The sequence below is a fragment of the Oxyura jamaicensis genome, chromosome 4 (assembly GCF_011077185.1).
Source record: "Oxyura jamaicensis isolate SHBP4307 breed ruddy duck chromosome 4, BPBGC_Ojam_1.0, whole genome shotgun sequence".
In the NCBI taxonomy this organism is placed as follows: Eukaryota; Metazoa; Chordata; class Aves; order Anseriformes; family Anatidae; genus Oxyura; species Oxyura jamaicensis.
Window position 1 is genome coordinate 45747567 of NC_048896.1, and position 17772 is coordinate 45765338.

At 41.2% G+C, this 17772-nt stretch overlaps 1 protein-coding gene and 1 long non-coding RNA gene across 4 annotated transcripts in view; one reads left to right on the plus strand and one right to left on the minus strand.

Moving 5' to 3' along the window:
• Positions 1–17772, minus strand: part of NPNT (nephronectin) — a 51027-nt gene that overhangs the window by 17042 nt on the left and 16213 nt on the right. For 2 of the 3 annotated variants that reach the window (XM_035326351.1, XM_035326352.1), the window contains 6 exons: positions 17203–17295; positions 8922–9041; positions 8022–8141; positions 3161–3295; positions 2032–2154; positions 1–110 (listed from right to left, as the gene is read on the minus strand). The exon at positions 1–110 is cut by the window's left edge and continues 298 nt beyond it. In XM_035326351.1, the coding sequence (XP_035182242.1) occupies positions 1–110; positions 2032–2154; positions 3161–3295; positions 8022–8141; positions 8922–9041; positions 17203–17295 (701 nt within the window). The remainder of the gene's footprint in view (positions 111–2031; positions 2155–3160; positions 3296–8021; positions 8142–8921; positions 9042–17202; positions 17296–17772) is intronic. The other variant, XM_035326353.1, reaches the window with a different exon arrangement.
• Positions 11890–13632, plus strand: LOC118167113. The gene is made up of 2 exons (XR_004750948.1): positions 11890–11969; positions 12510–13632. It is a non-coding gene; the product is annotated as an uncharacterized LOC118167113 (long non-coding RNA).

Consider the following 17772-nt stretch of genomic DNA (forward strand, 5'->3'; position numbering starts at 1 on the left):
TGGTGTGGGTCGAGTTGTTGGCCTTGGTGTGGGTCGAGTTGTTGGCCCGGCTGTTGGTTGAGTTGTTGGCCCGGCTGTTGGTCGAGTTGTTGGTCTGGTCACCGGCCTTTCTGTAATGATAACAGATACAAATGGTGGTCTGAGGGGTTGGCTTGTGCCTCCAACATCAGGAATCCTATTGGCTACACCAGGGCCTCCCTTCGGAAGCACGCCGTTGCCCTTGAATATATGATATGGACCAGGTGGCTCAGTCATATTAGGAATAACTGCAGAGAGAATCAAAAAGGGACCAAAATGCACATCTGAGTCTCTCACTCCATAAACTTAAGAATATAGTTCATTGACATGAAGAATCTTTGCTGAAATAATTTATCTTCTTCTTAATGTTTCCACTAATTAGACACATACTTTAGCATCAACACTACCGAATTTTCTGTACTTCTCATTACAGTATTTTAGAGATGATTTAGAATGACTAAAGGCACACAGTGACTTCCATCCCCACCTCCTCCCAAGCATCAACGCTTTCAGAATTAGCAAAACGTACCCAAAAGAGCTGGAAGTAAAAAAGCATGGACAGGAAGGGTAGATCTTAAGACACACTGTAAAACTGCACAAGTTTTTACTCAGGAGCAGAGCAAAACTTAGTAACACTCCAATGTTACCACCGTTTTGGTCATGAACAGGCACATCCCTTTGGCTTAAGAAAGTATCATTCAGGCCTCTCCGCTTCCTCACAACACTTCTCCTTGTCAACAAGCATTAATCATGTTACAGACATTGAACCTAAACCAACTAGCTTTCCTTTAAATCCTTCTCTTTGCTGAACACCAGGAGAGTAAGTAAATGGTTTTTCTTTTCAGCCTCCACAAAAAAAGAAGAGGTGAACCAAGCACCACCTACAACACAGTGGCATTGCCTGCTATTAATACCACCTCCCTAATATTTCATAAAGAAAGGACAACAGATTTTAATTTTGTTTCACAAAGGGAGTTGCTATAGACACAAAATGCAATAACATCTGTTTTGTTATTTATAATTTACTCTTTCTTAATAAACCTTTATATCTCACTGGAGTTCTTAAAAGCCCCAGTAAGAATTCAAGTCACATATTGTGTGTACGAGTGTTTCAGGTATAACAGAGTTAAAATGAAGAACAAGTCTTTGTTAAACAATGAACTGTTTGATGGTATCAGGTAAAGAAGTTTTCTCTCTGGCCACCTGCTTGCTACTATTGTTTTGAATAGCCTGCAGATTTTACATTATGGTGTATTAAAATATCAAATGCACCTTAGGACTAAGCACATCCACATATAATTGTAACCATTCAGGTTGTGAAAGATCACCTCAGCAAGACCACAAAACCATGATGGCTAAAACCATCGCAGTTTGCAGTGGTACTGCTCTCTAAAGAGATGGGTGAGTCACCAGCGACCAGAATCCACATACAAACACTGGGTTCTCAAACAGGTTCTGCAGATCTATCATAGAGCTGCATAGTCCTGAGGGAAGACTGGGGAGAGCTCCAGCAGCCTGTTCAGTACCAAAGGCGATGACTGCTGCTCCCAACAGGGACATGAGAATGGGAATTCTCTTGCAGGGCACTCTCCTAAAGAAATCCTCTCTTGGCTGTGCTCAGATCTGCAGAGCAGCGGGGAGTGGACGTGGTAAGCTGCTGAAACGGGCACGTTGAAGAATGAACATAATAACAGCGTATGAGTAATATGCACTGTTTGACCAGACCTACCCTGCTTACTCACTTGTCCTCATTCTGAAGCAATCTCTAGAATGAAGCTGTGAATAGGGTGAGGTGAATTTCTTTCTAATTATGAAAATGTCTGAGAGAGAGCTATTTTTATCAAAGCATGCAAAGACTCAGAAAACTCAGACTACATTCCCTGGCCTTTCTTAAAGTATTAAAAATAGTTGAAAGAAACTGAGTCTGATAGTGTTATATCTCAAAATTTACAACACAGGATTCATGGACACATTTGCTTTTAGAATTGCTTTTTTAAAACCAGTGTTACATACGTATGCAGTTTGTTCCATTGTCTCTGTACCCTTCTTTACATTTGCATCTGTACGATCCTGGTGTATTGTAACACCATGAAAAACTACCACAGTGATGCTGGCCAAGAGAACATTCATCTATATCTGCAACAGAAAGTTACAAAAAATAAATCATTTGCATTAAAGAAATCTGACTTTCTGCTTAACCCTGCAAAAACATGAACAGTAGTATGATCATTAGGAAAAGCACAGATTTCAGAAAATTCAATAAAACTGAATTGACAGTAGAAAAAGGAAACCAGCTGCAAATTAATGTGGTGAGTATAGGAATACACACATTCTCAATCACCTAGGTATTAAAATGTTTTATTTTTTTCATAAAACGTTTCTTCTTTATTATAGATCTAGGTAGAAACTGCTTATACGACATTTCCACGTTGCTCGTAGTATAAGCAAAATCTCAAAATTCCAGTGCTGTGCACAGAGATTTTCTCTCAAAAAATTGGTTTAAACATAAACCAATACCTCAATATCTCCACATGATCCTTTTTTTTCCAGTGGAAGGATCGTAACCATTGAGGCCATGGGAAACTAAGACAGTAGGATCTGGGAACATCTCTGTTGAAGGGCATTCACCAGCTGCATTCCAGTCTCATGTCCAGACAAAGACAGGTTATTTCCCAACCCCTGCCTTTTCCCCACCCCTGTCTTCAGGGAAGGAAGGTTGTGCAGTCTGGGTTGGAAGGAGTTGGGGTGTACCCTTGCCACATTTTCTTATCTTGGATCTTGGGCTAGAGTAGAGCTCAGACATAGCCTAAACTGACGCAGTGCTCCAAACCTACAACTGCCTGTGCCCTGTGAAGACTGTGGACACAAAGGTTTTGGAAAGGAATTAGTGGAACACAACATCTGCTCTCCCACCTGATTTCACAAGAGAACCAGTTACAAGAATTGGGGCCAAATACATGCTTTCATTTTTGCATTCAATCTATTTCTATGACCCATTCTTTCCTAAAATACAGGTGCAGAGCAACCTAAAACAACCTGCTTCAACACTTCTGCCATAATAAGCAAACGTTCCTCTTTAAAACATTAATTTCAGTTTAGAATATGTGTCTCTGTTACATGCACATAAGAAATACGTTATTACCATGGCATTGGTATTTGCCTCCGATGTATATTAGATCAAAGCCTTTATGACACTTGCAAATGTAGCTTCCAAAAGTATTGACACAGTGCCTAAATCGTGGGCAGATGACTCTTCCGGTAGCACATTCATCAATATCTGTGGAAACAAAGGAACTGCATTATTTTTCATAACAGTTAAAATACAATCTATACTATCTATATTAAACTGGTTTCACATAACAAAAAAAATGAAGAAGAATAGCCAAAGTACTTCTGAAAAGGTCATTCTGGCTGCAGGCTGGTCAGCCAGCAGTAACACCTGAGCACTTCTGGCTGTGTCACATGCTCACAGCTCAGCTCTTGGTCACATGCCTGCATTTTTATGCTTCCAATGCCAGAAGCCTTTACAAATGCTGTGAATTACAAGAGAGGCACCATGGGCATCACTACCAAAGTCTCAGCATTTGGTCTGTAGTCTTGCATCCTGGTGCCCTTCCCCTTGGAAAGGAGATTTTCTCTAACTGCCCACAGAATGTCTTCTTCAGGGCTTCATAGCACTCATCCTTAGAACTGTGCTGACATTTGTCTGAAGAAAAGCTATTTCATGCTACCTATATAAATTTCTTTTCTCCCACTAAGCCCTGCAAAGTTAAAAAGATAGAATCTTGATTTACAGGTGAGGAATAATAAAAAATACCCCAGTTATTCTTTTGTTCTGAAACATGCCTGAAACATTGCTCCTGTTGCACAGGTCATGTGTACCCACTCATAATACATTACCATGCAGTAGAAAGTAATTTGCTTTTATAAAAAATCTCAGGCATCCCTAATCCATGACCTGCACACTGAGCCTATCAGAAATCTTCATCCGTTCAGGACTTGCTCTAAGCAAAGAGGGCAGGCTGATGCCAGGGATGCAGTATTTCTGGGTCACCTACACATAGTCACCACAGGCCGAATGCTTTGCCAGTACCTGCCCCTTTGCAAGTCCTTACCCTGCAGTACCTGCACCGTAGCTGACCCCTCTGTCACGGGGATATTGGCTACGTAAAGTGACCTTCAGGTCTTAGAGGTGCTGAGGTATGTGGCTCCGTTTGCCCTGCCAGGGAGATGAAGCAACATCCAGGCAAGAACAGAGGACTGGGAAACCGTGTGATGCTCAGCCAACGTCTGACGCCTCTCAGCTCCCTGAAGCTGCTGTTCTTCATGATAAGTACGCCAGGCTGAGGCCCGGGGAGCAGCCAGCACTCACCCAGGTCTGCTCTCACTGTCTGCAGAGCTCTCAGCAGGAGATCAGGCTGATACACAAGTCACGCACAGCCACTCACTCTGTAGCCCTTGGAAACCGAGCTGCAGTCTGCTAAGTACTTGAAGCTTAATTCTTCACTGAGGTAGGGACCTGCCATGCACAGCTGCCTCTGACGCACACTGCTTCTGACATTCATTGGTTATCTGCGGGGCACAGTTCAAGCCTCTGCTCTGCAGCTCTATCAGGCTCTTCATCTATGGGAAAGCAAGATTTTGCTCTCCACGCAATTCTTTTTCCAAAAAGGAGCACTTCAGCAGCAGGTGTCAAGAGTGCAAAACAAAGCTGAGTGATTGATGCCTTGCTGCTTGTGAAAGAGGCCTGAGCAAGGCAGAGAGAAGCCTGAATCTCTTACACAGCACAGAAGAAACATTGCCACTGACCATTACCATTTCTCACAACCAAAAAGTAACCTCGAGCCATGAATTACTGCCTGGATGGGCTCTCCCAACAGCAACTGTTGGCACCGTCCCACCATGCATAAGGAATTAGTGAGGACAGAAGGATGCAGCCCTTTAACTCCCACCCTCCTGGCCCACCAGACTGCTCTGACACAGCTCTGCACTACTCTCAGACTGGAGCACTCCTGCAATGCTTCAGGAAAGGGCTGAACGGGAAAGAAAATGAAGCCAACACAGGGCACACGCCTGAACCTCCCTATAGATCTGCCTCTTGGTTTAAATATATTTTTAACATTCTAGGGTCTGAGGACATTATTAACATTTTTAAATGGTGGTAAGGAACATGGTAGCATTTGTAATTCACAAGCCACAATCTTCTACCCTTTATTCAAATATTATTTCAATGCTGCATATTTCAGACTCTGCATTACTATAGCATTTTTTAATTATTATTTATTTTTAAACCACAGCTTCAAAAAACAATTCAGTAGGAAAAAATATTAGTCACTGAGCATATTTCACGATGGCGTGGATTATGTTCTTTAAAAACCTAACGGAGCTTGTCCTGCCTTCCTTTCTGTACAAACCCATTTTTCTGCAAATTCACGTAAGTTAAGAAGTGTGCTGAGAGCGCTGTAGTCGTATTGTTTAATTTTCTAGGCAATGATACAACCTAAAGACATAGGACTGAACTGCTCATTGATACACTGTTGAAAACTGACACAAAATTAATGGGAAAATGTTGCAAATGCTTACTACTTACATTTGATGTAAGAAGCGGGGTGGATGCTCTTTACTGGTGGGAAAAACACTTTTTGATCATTAGCTAGAAGATGGCATGTAAGTGCTTACGGTTAGTCTCCTCCAGCTCTCGAACAGCACAGACTGTCACTTCCTTCAAACTGACAGACCTGTGCCAATTCACACCTGGGCCAAATGGTGCAAAGGCTGTTTCCCTTTACCGGCTGCAACGCTCCATGGCTCCTATGCTTCCTATAAAACCAGGGCACAAGGGGGTAATTTGTATTCTGATCAGCCTGGTCTGCAATGGAGGTGCGTGCCCAGACCTAGCAGCAGGGAGCTGCTGCAAAGGCAAGTAGTGCAGACAGAACCTCATGACTGTCGTAGTCAGAGTTCAAGAGAAAAGCAGAATTACAAGCAGACTTGCTTCCATCCCACTGTGAATAAGGCCATATTCCCAATGCATTTTAAAATAATTTGATTTTTAAGTTTATAACGGTATATTTTCAAGATCCTATTCACAAGCAAAGCAACAAGAAAGACTTTATTTTGCAGTGAAAGTTATTATTTTCAGTCCTTAAATAACTACAGACCTTCTAAAGCTGAAATGTATGTATTGTTCATTTCATAAAATGAAAAACCCAGTCAAAAGAGCTGACAACATAGTTTGATGGCTAATTTATTGATTCAAGAATCCTTAATTAGTCAATTAATCCCTAACTTCACTGAACATTTTGCTGAATTCTTTTTCAATTTGTTGTTAGTTTAAGTGATTTACCTTCAAAGGTGAATTGTTCAGTTGCTCTTTACTGTCTGGAAGGAACATTTTAAGGAGAGAATGATCAGCATGGGTTAAACTAAGAATAGAATAATGCCTAGAGGAATTTCCACCTGTGCTAAAAATAAGCATTAAATTCCCAGCTGTCTTTCAAATTCCGTTCAAACTAGGATTTCACAAGCTGCAGCGGATAGACACTTCAATTTTCTTACTGTCATCTACACTGCTATTTCCTTACTGCTTCTACACTGTGGTAGTATCTGTATACTCCTTGGAACTGATGTGCTCCCCAGCAGTGATAGGGTTGTGCACATATGAGGAACAAATGAAGTTCTAGCCCCAAATTATTTTGATTCTTGGTGGTATTTCCTGGTTTAGTGCAACTCGAACTTGACAGAGAAATTATACTCAAATGCACGTCACAGTCATTTCTTACCAAGAAAGAGCTCCACATCGTATGTATGACCCATGAAGGACATAGGTAGTCTCTCGCTATGACTACCTTCTCTGCATTGTGTAAGCCTGCTCTGAAATTTTTGTAGATTTTAAAAATGGGATACAAGATCAATCTGAATGATGCATGTAAATTGAAATGTGGGTACACACTTCTTCACCTTAATAGAAAAAAATGTCTTTTTTAAAAAAAAATCTACACTAAACAACTAGTGTCATATTGCTGGTCAGAGTATTAGACTTCTGGATTACAAGTGTATTTTGTTTATTTCAAAGTAAGTATGAAGTTTGAATTTCTCATAGAAATGCACCCACTAGGAGAATCTCAAGTATTTTTCTAGCAAATTTCTACATTTGGTACAATTTGCTTGAATTCCTACTTAAAATCACTCAGCTTACTACGACATGGTACAAGTCTTTTGCAAAGATCTCTATGTGCCACGTCTACAGTGAGACTAATCACAGTACAATCTCTTTAGCATGTGACAATGGTCTTTTTTCTTTCTTTCTTTCTGATTGCTATACCCATTCTTTTGCATGAATAAACGTGCCAATTACACTCTTAGAGCTGAGCCTGCTCCTCACATCAGAAGATCTAGATTCTGTCCCTTGCTCTGCCACCAAGTTCTCGGTCAGCATGGGTAAGTCACTTTGAGAAACACCTCCCCTGTGGATAGCCATGACACCCAAGTGGATGATTAGGGCATCCATACTCTCTTACGTTCTTTCAGTACAATTCTGTATGGTTGTTAGAGGTTATGGAACAGTAGTATTGAGTAGGATACAAATAGCAAAATCACTGGAGCATCATGCCTACTCAGAATGTATAGTTAATGACTAATGAAATCACGTCACGCTGTTCTTCAGACCATAGTAATGTGTGGCACAATACAGTCTGATTAACCACGAGCACCTCTTCCATGTTCAAGAATGCGAGAACAGTATATTTCACTTCCATACTGTATGAATTCCTGAGTTTAACTTGGAGTTTTCACAGTTCGGCAAGAAAGACAGGAGCCTAAATTCCATTAATACTGAGAGTGTGCAGAGACCTTTACCTTGGTTAGCCCAATCCTTATTAGCAATGTCTTTAAACTGCATGGATAATGCTTTCAAAATACACCTGATAAACTCTTGAAATGCATTTAGGGTAAGGCTGAAAACTCCCTTGGAAAAAAAAAAAAATGTGCATCTGATCACTTACCTATGCAGGTTCTGCCATCAGGCCCCAGCTGCAGTCCTGGAGAAGGACAGCGGCAGCGCACTTCTCCTTTCAGCACATCACAGCCATACTGACAGTTTGCCATCGAGCAAGAAAGGGCATCTAGGGAAAAATAATTGAATTGTGTTAGATAAGGGATCTGACCAGAACCAGAAAGTCACTGAAATCTTTGGAGAAGTAAGACACAGTATAGATAGAATAGAAATGGAGAAACACCTGTAGAATTTGACAGGTATTCACTCATGCCTTAAAAGAGCAACTGTAAAAAAAGAAAGACAAAAATAAAAACACCACAATTGTAGTAAGTTGTGTCATGGAAAGTAGCGCTCATGAAGAAAATAAATTCCACTGCGTACAGTATCAACATTTCAAAATAGAAGTACCTTTAATTAAAGGTCATCTCTCCCCTTCCCTTTGTCCAGGCACTCAAAATATCTACTTTCATGTGCTGAAGTAGGAACCTCATCTCCAGAGAGATGACAGTACAATTTTATACCAGTCAGACAACCAACATCTGCAGCTTTAATGATTTTACATTTATAAGGATATAATACAACAGAACTACAGGTGTCTTGCTGCAATGAAAACAGCAAGCACTTGTCTCTGAAGGACAATTATCAGTGATTTACATCATTGAAGAATGCTTCTGGGAAAACGTGTAATAAAACTAATAAAATCAAACTATTTGCTCTTGTTTTGTTCAGCCTAATTTCATTAGGAAAAAAAAAAAAAAAAAGCAGCTCATTTTATGCAATTGCCTGATTTCCAGCAAGATTAATCTGTTACTGTAGGACTCATCTTAATTTCATAAAGGTTTCCCAGGGAAGCCCAAGCAGGGATCTTGAGGAGACTGCAAGAAGAAAGCAACAAGCCTTGCCGTACTGGAGCATGTTCCGTCTGGCATCAGCATGTAGCCATTCAGGCAGTAGCACTTGTAGCTGCCGTAGGTATTCATGCACCGGTGTTTGCATGGCCGGGGCTTCAGTCCACACTCGTTTAGATCTGCAACAAAGAGTACAAGGGAAGGGGACAAGAAACAAAAACATAGCAAGGATTTGTGAAAAGAAATACAAGATCAAATTCCCGGAGAAAGAAGGAAAAATGCAGCAATTAGCTTTTTAGGTGCAGTCCAGCTGATAGCAAGTGTTCTGAACAAACTGCACAAAGCACTGTTCAGTCCTGCTGCCAAGTGGAGTATGTTTTTCTGTTTCACAGATACCCTTTCAGAAAAAAATGATTTAAAAAATCACCGTACTAGCATTAAATTAAGCACTGACAGAAGTTTCATTAGCAAGTGTACAAGCTCAGGCTGCCCAGATCTCACTACTATCCATGTCGATCTGATGACCCGGACCAGCCAGAACTCCAGAGGAGGAGAAAGCAAATTTCACTGCTGCAATCGCTATCAGCGAGTCTGATAGTGATTCAGTGATTTGCTATCATGCTTCAAAATTAGTTGCAGAGGAAGGCAGGAAAACCGATTTGAAGCTACTTAAAACAATCCCATGGAGAAAATGTTTTCCTTACCATCTACGAAATACTGAAAAAACTACCTGACACCAATGATATTTGTCAAGGACTATGCCTAAGGGCTAATATTTCAGATTTACGATTTAATACAGAATTCATGACTTAACTTGTAAATATTCAGCCCATGATTTTCATATCAGTTGACAGGGCTTCTAACAAGACTGAGTCAGGAAACCCTTCTGAATTCTCTTCCAATAATATGTTAATTTTATTGGGTACAACAGAATAATTCTCCACAGAATTTAGTTATTTGTATATTGACAAGTAAAGATGAAAATATAGGTGAACATAATAAATGTATTCACAAATCCAGCCAGCAAGTACTTAACTGAATTACTGGCCCTCATCTCCAGTATCGCATAACGCTGCCTGGAGTGTTGTTACAGTAACAAAGAGGGAGGTATTTCCAGGAACCTTTCAAGGAGCCACCTCCACTATGAAACACATTCTCATAAAGTGTCGTCAATGTGACCCAAAACCATCCTCGGGGATTTTGCTAGTACATGTAAATGAGCACTCTGTTATGTCACGGTTGTTCCCGAGAGCTCCAAAAGTGTTAGAAAATCAAAATATATCATCTTCAGAGTTACTTTGGTTTCATCTTCATGGAGCCAAGGAAGAGCAAGCATCATCATATATGCCTCTCCCCACAACCCTTCTCCTAATTGATTTCATTTTCCAAGGCCTTGGGAAGGGCGGCAGGCTAAGGGATAAGAATACCTCCTGCGCCCTTCTGCTGGGACAGGGTAATGGTAAGGGATACAATTTTTCCCTTCTTCCTGCAAGAGTTCTGGTAAAGATTTTCCTAGGAAGCCTGAAGGAAAATGTTCACTCCTATAGTTGCAAGGAAGACCAGGTGAATGTAGGCAGGACTTCAGAGAGGAAAAGCTGCCAAAATGAGGGCTAGACCTGTGCCCTGGAAATGAGGAGTGATGACCTTCTCTGCAGTCTTTCTGCAGAGCAGACGTTGCAGAAACAGCATCCCCTTCAAACTCTCTCACTCTTCAGGAGGTTAAAAACATTTCTGGAGATGTTCGAAGAACATACTTCTCCCAGCAGGCACCAATACCAGAATCATAAAATGCCCCTGCAGTGTTGGAGAGAAACAGCTGTAGAAGAGACAGACATTTTCTACTATGAAATCGGGACCTTCAGCTAAGAGTTCTGACTACCAGAACAGTATGCGCACAGGCCAAACTGGAGAGCAGATGATGACGATGCTGGAGGGGGAGGACTTACAATTCATGGAAGTATCTGCACTGAGCCTACACCATTGATTGAGGTTCAAGCGCAAGAATAATTTTGAATTGAGAAAAAGAGAATTTCTTAAGTCTAAGATTTTTCCTGCTTTGTATAAAACCCATTACTTGACAAAATAAATACATAACAGAGATAAGTATGAAATACTTCACTAGAAGTTGGGACAGGATGAAGAAAGTAATGCTGAAATGAAGCTGCAGGGCAGGATTTTATTAGTACCTGTATGATCTGCAAGTGCTTACATCCCACTGCACTTCAGCTCTAAGTTGAGAAGCTCCCAAAGATGCTACCCTTAAGAACTGTCTCTCAGTTACAGGGCTATTACCACAGATTCAAAGTTGCAAGACATAAGTATTAATGGTTGTTCTCAGTTTAAAATCTGCCATCTTCCATAAAGTACAGATTACATTATAACCCTTAAATAACTGGAGTCCCACAGTACCCTGAATACTATGTAACTTGGTACAAAATATTCTTAGTACAGAAATGAAAGCTTAGGTGTTGACAAATAGATGACTCTTAGTAACATACTCTGAGAATAACCTGATCTGAAAAGGTTGATGCATCAGCTGTATTAGGATATCAGATCGCATGCATTTTGTTTGTGAAATTCTGACTAAATTATTTGTTTACTTCATTCTATTTCTGCCTGTAAATAAATGCTGTCTGATCAGCTTTTTACTCCTTTGATTCAGAACTTAAAATACATGGCTGTGAATAAAGCACCTGCACCTTTAAACAGTCAGATTTTTTAACCTTGGCTGCCATCACAGAAGGCTAAAGGTCACAAGGCATCAGAAATAAGCTGTTAGCACAGTTCCACACTAAATCTAAAACTCATGTGTCATGGGTTTTCACTTCTGCCTTTGACATTAGCTCTTGAGAGGATGACGTTTTTAACCTTATGGAGTCAGAAGAAATGCTGCTGTTCAGGAAAGCACATACTGGCAGCGCCCTGGCTGCTGAAAAGCAAAGCCCGCCTCCAAACTGGCTGTGTTAGAGCACACTGCTCAGCCCACTTTATTTTCCCCGAAGTGCAACTTGTCTTTTTCTCCTTTCCAGCAGCAAAGACAGGCACGTACTCTGAAAGCACACAGTGAGCACCACTCAGTTTCCAGCAGACACACTATATAATTACTGGTAGGTCTTCCTGGTTCTCTATAAAGGCCCGTGTGAACATGCTGACAGCTCCTTCCATCTACCCCCGTGCTCTCATTATCCGTGACAGCGTGCTTCCCATAGAACAGTCCGGATATACTGCACGTGGATGGGGGAGCACCGAAACATTCCTGCTATTAATATACTCCATCTGCTTCAGATGTGTTTCTTGTTCCTTAAGGAAGGTCTGTTTTTTTCAAGAGTTCAGGCTAATGTTAGCAGTCAAAAAGCCAGGTATAGCAGCATACCTCTTGAACATATGCTGTTTTGAAAAGGTCAGGTTACTTACCCAAAGATATCGATTGCATACTTCAAACAACATATATAGAAAGATATCTCAGCATAAATGGCTATGCATCAAAAGAGGAAAAGAGAAAACATTAGAAGTTTCCTCTAAAGAAAAACAATTTGGAAACTAAAATGTATAAACTCAAATGTATAGATCAATTTTCACACTGGAATTAAAAACATAAAGACCAACACTATTAAAGCATTTAACAAATTCCTTTAGTTCCTTTGCAGGAATTCACCACCCTGTTGGCACTATGGAAAGCAGATCCATAACAGAAGCATGGGGAGCTGAGCACAAGTATTTCATTTTTAAAGAAAAGAAAGAAAAATGTGAATGCGAGGAAATGACGACATATCTGTGCTGGGAAATCCAGATGGGACTTCTCTGACTACAGTGTCGCACGTCATCTTGGATAATGACCAGCTTTGGTGCACACCCAACACTGGAGTGCATAAGCACATCTTCCTAGGAAGACACAGCATGCTCTGCTATTATCTTTAATTAGTTTCCACAGTAGACTCTAACACTCAAACTTTCTCTCTGCATTTTTCTCCGTTAGCTAGCTTGAATCAGTAAACACAGAAGTCAAGTATTCAATACCAAGCTTACTCAGGCTGAGACAGAAGAAAGCCACTGGCTAGAAACAAAGTCAAAAAATAATCTGTCGCCCATACTACAAAAAAGTAGGTCAGCTTTCATTCCCAGCAAGTATCAACACACTACCACATTAAATGCCTTTATGACAGATTTGTATCACACTGAAGAGTTTTCCTCTTATCTCTTAGTCTGATTAATCAACAGCTGCCAAATGCAGAAGTTAATGATTCCCATTTTCTTCAACTTCTAGCCTTATATAAATCACAGTTTTGTCTTTATCTGACCTGATAAACATTTTCCATTGTTCTCAGTTTATGAAGGAACTTAGAAATAAATTTAAAAGTGCAGGTCCTGAAAGAAGAGCAGGGGAAAGAAACAAAAGCAGGATACAACAGTGGGTAGAGTGGAGAGTGAAGCCTTTTCAGAGTACAGGCACGCAGTATCAAGGAAATACAATCAGTTATTTGCTCTGCATGCTAATGACACGGCAGGTTCAGCTTTCGCATCACAGCCATCGGTCTATCAGCCTCCAACCCCTTTGCAAGAAATTCTTTTATTGTTTCAAGCCGTGCAGGGAGAAGGAGCATGCTGCCTGAGATACAGGACCATCTCACCCCGTGAAGGTGTATTTCTTGCATGCTGATCCAGGGGGCCGAATAGACGCGCTTCACTGCTCTGAGCAGGTGGACTTGTATATGGTTGCTCATCTTCACAGGGTGGGAAGAAGGCATAATAAAAATGAAGTGACCAAATATTTGTCATATGCATTACTTTATTAGTAAGGAAAAAACAAGAAAAAAAAAGAAAAAGAAAAAAAAAAAGAAGGCAATGATAAGAATTGCTTTACAAAAAATACAAAGAAGTAAACTTTTGCACTGTGTTCCTGGAACAAACACAAGAAGAAGATAGTAAGTTGCAGAAAAAAATGCTTTATATTTTTTATATAAAGATAGCCTTTCCCTGCCAGAGGAAGTAACCTACACATGCTTCCAAACACTGGTAAAAATTACAACTGTTCATGTTTGTCTGTGAATATAGATCTTATTGAGGAGTTGGTATTAATTTTCTGGTGAACACATTTTGGAAGAAGTACTAGTCCCCCTGTTATTACTATAAACTAGAGAGCTGGCAGAGCGTATTTTCTTTCAGAATGCTCAGCTTTTTTCTTAATTGGTTAGAGCTGTTAACCTGGGATTAAAAAGCTAGAAGGGAAACACTGAAGTCACTTATATTTGAAAGCACTGGGGTGAGAGCATGGTTATCTATTGTACAAAGTCACTGCAATAAATTGCTGACAATAGCAATGTAGTAAGAAAGATGATCCTAATTCCTGAGTGACCTAAAGCGAGGTCTAGATTGCCACTGGAAAGGGACAAGCCTTCTGGCACCATCACACAGTCCAAGTTCAACAGTCCTGCTGTGAGGCTGCGTAGTTCTTTTGGGTTGATCCATGGAATATGGCTTTATCTTTGAGGCCCGTGCCTGTTCCTCAGCACGCATTCTCAAAGAATGTCTTTCACCAAGAATCTGATTTAAAGCCCAATGCCATTCACATATCCTAGAAAGACTTCCATCTCTTCAGAACTCCAACATTTCTTCTGCCAACACCATTACTTTCTGTTATTGCTAATTATTATTCTAGAACAGAAATGAGAAAGATATCCCCTAGACTGAACAGGAGAGCTGCTATATGAAGGTATAACACAGGTCACGCTTACCCTGTATATAAGTGGGCTTCAGGAGATGCCCACACTTCTAATCCACCCAGACATCCAGACTGGAGGGTGGCTGTGCCATGCTCGGCCCCCCTCCCAGGCACACGTTCAGATTTTCTCCCAGCAAAAGCAGACTCTGCATCAACTGTGCACATTTGGTCTCATCTTAGTGTGGAATTAGCACATGACAAGAATGGATACCCTGGCCCCAAGAACAGCCATACAATGGAGAACAGATGTAGGCTGTAGTCACCTGAACTGATGTACCTTTGGGACAACACCATCAGCAGGCATCTCAGAAATCTCGTGGACATATGTCATGGCAACTTTGTCACCAATAGCATGCAAGAATATTTGATCAATACTGGCTAAAAGACTTACTTTAATCATTTATCACATTTTTCTGTCTTTGACATTTAATGGTGTAGTAGGTTGTACATGGCAAGGTTTTGGTAGCAGGGGGGCATAGGGGTGGCTTCTGTGAGAAGGATCTCGAAGCTGCCCCATGTTTGGTAAGGGCCCCACTGCTGACCAGAGCTGAGCCAATAAGTGATGTTGTTTTGCAGCCCTGTGAGAGCAGATTTAAGACAGGGAAAAAAAAATGCTGCACCACACAGCAGCTGGGAGAGTGAGAGGAGTGAGGAACAGCCTTGCAGGCGCCAAGGTCAGTGAAGAAGGAGGGGGAGAGGTGCTCCAGGTGCCGGAGCAGAAGTCCCCTGTAGCCTGTGGTGAGGGCCATGGTGAAGCAGGATGTCCCCCTGCAGCCCATGGAGTACCACGGTGGAGCAGGGTTCCATGCTGCAGCCCGTGGAGGAGACCACAGTGGAGCAGGTGGACCTGCACCGACAGAGACTGCGGCCTGTGGAAGACCCCTGCCGGAGCAGATTCCGGGCCAGACCTGTAGGTCATGGAGAGGAGACCACGCAGGAGCAGGTGACCTGGCAGGAGCTGCTGCCCATGGGGGACCCAGGTTGGAGCAGTTTGCTCCCGAGGGATGGACCCCGTGGTACGGACCCATATCTGGAGCAGTTCTTGAAGAGCTGCTGCCTGTGGGAAGCCCACGCCGGATCAGTTCAGCAAGGACTGCATCCCGTGGGAGGGTCCCCACAGCACAGGGGACAAGAGTGACTGAGAAGGAGCGGCAGAAAAGAAGCCATAACCCTCATTCCCCCGTTCCCCTGTACTGCTTGGGGGGAGGAGGTGGAAGATGGTGGATGGGGGGGGAAGGTGCTTTTGGTTTCTTTTGTTTCTCACTTCCCTAGCTTGTTATTAATAGGCAATAAATCTTACTATCTCCCTATGCTGAGTCTGTTTTGCTCATCACGATAATTACTGCGCGATCTCGTCCTTATCTCAACCCTTGAGCCCCCTTCATCGTATTTTCTCCCTGTTCCTCTTTGAGGAGGGAGAGTAAGAGAGTGGTTGTGGTGGAGCTTGGCCGCCCACCCGAGTAAAACCAACACAAATGGAAAGTGAATAGCTCAAGCCTACATAGTTCACCAATTTGCACAGCATTCTTCTGATACTGTTAAAGCAATCAATACATATCAAAATGGTTACACATACATGTAACAACAGCACTGTTTTCTGAAAAAGTTCCAGACTGACCAAAACAGGCATAGAATAAAATCATATAATCCTATCCTTTAAAATCAGTCCAGAGTAAAGGGAAAAGGAGGTAAGATAACTTGATAGATGACAAAATAAAGGAATCTTCAAATAATCCTTTTTTTGAAGAATTAGTAAATCTGAAAACAAACATATATCTATTTTTAAAGAAAACAATTCAATATAAAATCAACACACCAAAAGAAGGTTAGCAACACCAGGGTACTTTTTTAAACAAACAAAACATTTTAGTTCTTCAGGTAAGATTTTTCTACCATACTTCCTCAGTACTGTCAGTAAACATATGAACATTTTCTGTAGGCTGGGACAAACGAAAAAAAGAAGTGTCTTGATGAGATAACTGTTTATGTGAACAAGTCTTAGGCATCAAAATCTAATTCTGTATTACAATTTTGCTTTATGATATATGATCCTTATACTGCTACATGTTTTAACAATCAATTTTTGACCAAAAAAATTAAACTAAGGTGATAATTCAATTAGATAACACTTCATCTTTCCAACTTTTATTTACGCAACACAGTTTATTGCTAGCTACCTAGTTCAGGATTAGAAACACAAAAATGAGAATGAATCCAGGAAATTGTTTTTAATTGAGGAAATATTATTTCACTGTCCAAACCTGAGCATTGTGACCTCATGAAATAACTGTTCTGAAATAACAGTTCTGAACACAAGATTACCAAATTACCTGATTCGGGTTCAGCAGGTAGATACATACTTGATGTTAATCAAGTAGATACAGGTAGATACATACTTGATGTTAATCACATTCATTTCACCTGAACAAATGCAATTACTTTCCTTGGATCATCCCACTGCAGATGCCATTTGCTCCACAAACATAAGCCCCGTACCAGAAAACTACAGCAGTAACAGGGCTGGTGTATGAGTTTGTTACCCTCTGCCTGCAGGCGACACACACAGCATTCGTGGGGGTGGGAGTCAAAGACATTCTCTTTCTTGGACTTCACTTCCTTACCTTGATTGCAGGTTTTTCCAGTGTATCCTGGGTGGCACTTGCACTTGTTTGGCCCAACGCATTCACCATGTTTGCACCCTGGCTGGCATATAGCTGCAAACAGAAGAACACTCATTACTCTTCCATTCCATTCCTGACTGACAGTGCATTACTATAAAACAAATTGCAACGACCTAACAAAAATTGTACCATTTATGTTCCTCCCTTAAGCATCGTTATGTGTCTCAAATACCACTGTTCAAACAACAGATGCACTTTCAAAAATAATTGCCACCCCAATACACGTGGGAAGAACGAGATCCTCATTAGTATTCTATTTTTGTACAGCAGGAGGTTGTGCTCTTTCCGGGATATTAAACTCTTTTAGTACCTCATCAGCTAGCAGACAGCGTGCCTTCACTTGTGCTGCATGTTTGTGTGCTGTGATTCATGTCGCTACATTTGGTAAACCTGGAATATGCCCTGGCTATACAGGAATGTGTGCATCAATGTCATAGCTGACATGCAAACTGAGCCATAGTTCAGTCACCAGTAGCAGCAGTACAGGTCATACTATTCACAGGTTTCTTC